The 4,457-nt window shown below is 36.8% G+C and overlaps 1 protein-coding gene across 1 annotated transcript in view; it reads left to right on the top strand.

Moving 5' to 3' along the window:
• Window positions 1-516: 516 nt before the first annotated feature.
• The window catches only part of LOC103508536 (spermine oxidase), a 13,740-nt gene continuing 9,799 nt past the window's right edge, over window positions 517-4,457 (top strand). Inside the window, exons 1-2 of the mRNA XM_026823111.1 lie at window positions 517-817; window positions 2,256-2,425. Of these exons, the coding sequence (XP_026678912.1) occupies window positions 649-817; window positions 2,256-2,425 (339 nt within the window). The 5' untranslated portion in view covers window positions 517-648. The remainder of the gene's footprint in view (window positions 818-2,255; window positions 2,426-4,457) is intronic.

Raw genomic sequence — 4,457 nt, 5'->3', positions numbered from 1 at the left:
CTCGAAAAAAAAAAAAATGTCCGCGACACACACGCGATTCAACCGTGACCTATAGTTTGAGAACTTCTGATTTCCCGGGAGGTAAAGAAGCGTGGATACTCACCTGTAAAAAAGTGAAACATCATTCAAATCGACCAATGAAAAGAAAGAATCATTCTTGATCAGTGATTTCATTGGCTGATCAATATTGATCACTGAAATGATCATAAGAAAAAAAATCGCCTTCTAAAATATCGATTTATCTCGGGATGACACACACGCGATTCAACCGTGACCCACAGTTTGAGAACTTCTAATTTCCCGGGAGGTAAAGAAGCGTGGATACTCACCTGTAAAAAAGTGAAGCATCATTACCAATGAAAAGAAAGAATCATCCTTGATCAGTGATTTCATTGGCTGATCAATATTGATCACTGAAATGATCATAAGAAAAAAAAATCGCCTCTAAAATATTTTTGTAAACAAATAATTTTTTGCACCATCCCTGCCTGTGCTTTGATTTTTTCCAATATATGAAAAAAAATTTCAAGTTCAATATTTTAATTTAGATCACTCGAGTGATAACTCTTATCTACTTTATCAGCTTATTACTAATGCTGCTGTGAGATCAGCAGAAGCTAAGGACACCTGTGTTATCCTGCCTTCACCATGGCAGAAAACAAGACGAGTGACATTCCGAAGTACAAAGTTATCATTCTCGGAGCAGGGATGGCTGGATTATCCGCAGCCAGTCACTTGATGAAGAACAAACACACAGACTTTCTGGTTTTAGAAGCAAGAGACAGGATTGGAGGACGGATTGCAGTGTATAACTCTGGTAAGTGTTTCTTGGATTAGCTAATGGAACAAATGACAGAGTGTTTGAAGAAACACCAAGGATAACATCCTGATAACTACTGTTCAGAAAATTATTTTTCCTTTAGAAACTATAAACATCAGAGTATTAGTAGTTAACTATCTAGTGGTTCACTTGGGTGTAGAACTCTCTTGTGATCCTTATAGGCTTGATTTTATGCTCAAAATGGGGCCCCCAACTACCCAAGACCCTGGACTTTCTGGTTTTAGAAGCAAGAGACAGGATTGGAGGACGGATTGCAGTGTATAACTCTGGTAAGTGTTTCTTGGATTAGCTAATGGGACAAATGACAGAGTGTTTGAAGAAACACCAAGGATAACATCCTGATACCTACTGTTCAGAAAATTATTTTCCCTTTAGAAACTATAAACATCAGAGTTAACTATCTAGTGGCTCACTTGGTTGTAGAACTCTCTTGTGATCCCTATAGGCTTGATTTTATGCTCAAAACCTTAAAATGGGGCCCCCAACTACCCAAGACCCTGTTCCCACTTGTGAGTTTAATCATAAAAAAAACCTCTCTAATCTAAGTATGCTCTCTTAAGAAACCTTACAGGTAGCTCAAGGTCTTGTATGTACTTTGTATAAAGTTTCATCTGAATTCTCTCTCTGTATCTCATGTGACATGATACACGAATATTCTGTCTGTAGGTACTAATTTCATCTATGTAATAGATACCCTCATAAGAATATACCAATATAAGCATGTAACCTTACAGGTAGCTCAAGGTCTTGTATGTACTTTGTATAAAGTTTCATCTGAATTCTCTCTCTGTATCTCATGTGACATGATACACAAATATTCTGTCTGTAGGTACTAATTTCATCTATGTAATAGATACCCTCATAAGAATATACCAATATAAACATGCAATGAGAAATCAAGTTTCATTTTACAGAGGTTCTAAATATACTTTCTGTCATGTAGGTAGGTACTTTATGAACCTCTCAGTTGGCTTCTGTAAGTATCATGATGACTTGTCATTGATGTGGTAAGTAACTTCTCAGCTTACATAATCAGAAATAGCAAAAACATCCATAATATTTGATCATCATTCCTCAATTTTACTATGTTTTTTTCTTCCCCCCTCCTTTTATTCTTTTTTTTCTCTCTTCCTCTCACTACCTCTCTTATGCCTGCCACTCACACTCAGATCATCAGACTGTCTGAGTGTGAGTGACAGGCATCAGTTTCCAGTTCAATAATCCTCTCTCTCCCCCATAGTCCCATATTCACTCCATTCCTTTTCCCTCTCTTGTTTAAAGTCCTGGTGGGATTTAAGTTCAATAATCCTCTCTCTCCCCCATAGTCCCATATTCACTCCATTCCTTTTCCCTCTCTTGTTTAAAGTCCTGGTGGGATTTAATCAAAATAAAAGCTATGTGTTTTCTATTTCAGATGACGTTAAGCTGGAGATGGGTGCTAACTGGATTCATGGAGTCCTTGGTAACCCAATGTATGAAGTGGCAATGGCTAATGGCCTCATTGATATTGTTAGCGTACCCAAGCAGCATACAGTGATAGCCACTACAGAAGATGGACATCAAGTACCTCATCCTATTCTTCAAGTAAGAGGATTTGCTACTGTTGGTTAAGTACTTATTGGATGAAATTAGTAAAAACTGATGAGGTTCGTTCTCGGAACAGTTGGCTTTCTCCTATCATGCTCTCTTCTCTTCAAATTCGGGACGATAAGACCTCCGTTACAGTTTGTTAGTTTGTTCTATCTGACCTATTGGAAAAAAAGAATAATAATAATAATGAAAGAAAGATTTTCCATGTGATTATATGTACAGTCATAATCAGTCAGTCAGTTATTTGTGTGATTCTGGTGTACTTGTTTGTTGGGCTCTGTAAATAAAACAGCATAGAGCCCGGTTAAGACGTTTTATACCTACATACATGCTTAGGTACAAGTATTTCGCGATTCATTGGTATCATGAAAAAACATTGGGTAGGTCGATATAGTTACCCACTTTGGGTATTTACAGTTTTAATCTGCCGGTAGGGGTGTGAACGTCAAGAGACGATTGCCGCCCATCCATTTTTATCTAAGACCACACCCTTTGTTAAAACTAAAAATTTCCAGTCTGTCAGTCAAGTCAGTGTAACTCGGTACCTCAAGAGTTGACGTGATAGAAATACTATCCCATTCGTAGATACCGCGATCTCTAAAGTAGGTAGTTGGAGAATTAGAAAAAGGAGACCTCTAAAAGAATTGGAAATTTCAAATATTCATCCTCCTATTGTCGCCTTTTAACCAAGTTCTTATCGTCCCAAAGCGAAGAGAGAAGGAAGACAGGATAGAAGTAAGCCAATCGTTCCGAGAACGAACCTAATATGATTAGATTGTTTAGGAAAATGGACCCGCGGCTTAGCGCTTACAAGGCAGACGCGTTACCCTCCAAACTAACTAGGCTAGCTAAACTTTTTTAGCCTTTGACTTCAAGTTTTCTATTAATTTCTATTTTCCATTTCAGAATAACATCAGTGCGATGGAAATACAAACCTTGTATACCTGAGGAGAATGAGGAGCAGCAGGATTCTGATGACTCAGATAAGACAGTGATAGATGTGTGTGATAGAGAACCTAGTGAAGATTCTACTGACCATATTGTGATAAAGTAAGTACTGTTGGCATTGAACCCACGACCTAAGTAGAGTCTTAATCATGCTTAGTACTTATGCCACTGGGCCCAAGTAAATTCTGAATACCAAAGAAAATAAATTTCATTCCTCTCCTATTAAAAAATCGCCTCTAAAATATTTTGTAAACAAATAATTTTTTGCACCATCCCTGCCTGTGCTTTGATTTTTTATTTTTTTTCCAATATATGGAAAAAAATTTCAAGTTCAATATTTTAATTTAGATTTTAAAGGAGTGATAACTCTTATCGAAAATCGCCTCTAAAATATTTTGTAAACAAATAATTTTTTGCACCATCCCTGCCTGTGCTTTGATTTTTTATTTTTTTTCCAATATATTATGGAAAAAAATTTCAAGTTCAATATTTTAATTTAGATTTTAAAGGAGTGATAACTCTTATCTACTTTATCAGCTTATCATTAATGCTGCTGTGAGATCAGCAGAAGCTAAGGACACCTGTGTTATCCTGCCTTCACCATGGCAGAAAACAAGACGAATGACATTCCGAAGTACAAAGTTATCATTCTCGGAGCAGGGATGGCTGGATTATCCGCAGCCAGTCACTTGATGAAGAACAAACACACAGACTTTCTGGTTTTAGAAGCAAGAGACAGGATTGGAGGACGGATTGCAGTGTATAACTCTGGTAAGTGTTTCTTGGATTAGCTAATGGAACAAATGACAGAGTGTTTGAAGAAACACCAAGGATAACATCCTGATAACTACTGTTCAGAAAATTATTTTTCCTTTAGAAACTATAAACATCAGAGTATTAGTAGTTAACTATCTAGTGGTTCACTTGGGTGTAGAACTCTCTTGTGATCCTTATAGGCTTGATTTTATGCTCAAAATGGGGCCCCCAACTACCCAAGACCCTGTTCCCACTTGTGAGTTTAATCTTATATATAAAAAAAATAAAAAAAAAAAAAAAAATTCTCTAATCTGATCTATGC

This window comes from Diaphorina citri, unplaced genomic scaffold (assembly GCF_000475195.1).
Source record: "Diaphorina citri unplaced genomic scaffold, Diaci psyllid genome assembly version 1.1 scaffold407, whole genome shotgun sequence".
NCBI classification, from domain to species: domain Eukaryota; kingdom Metazoa; phylum Arthropoda; class Insecta; order Hemiptera; family Psyllidae; genus Diaphorina; species Diaphorina citri.
This window is presented reverse-complemented; position numbering and strand designations above follow the sequence as displayed.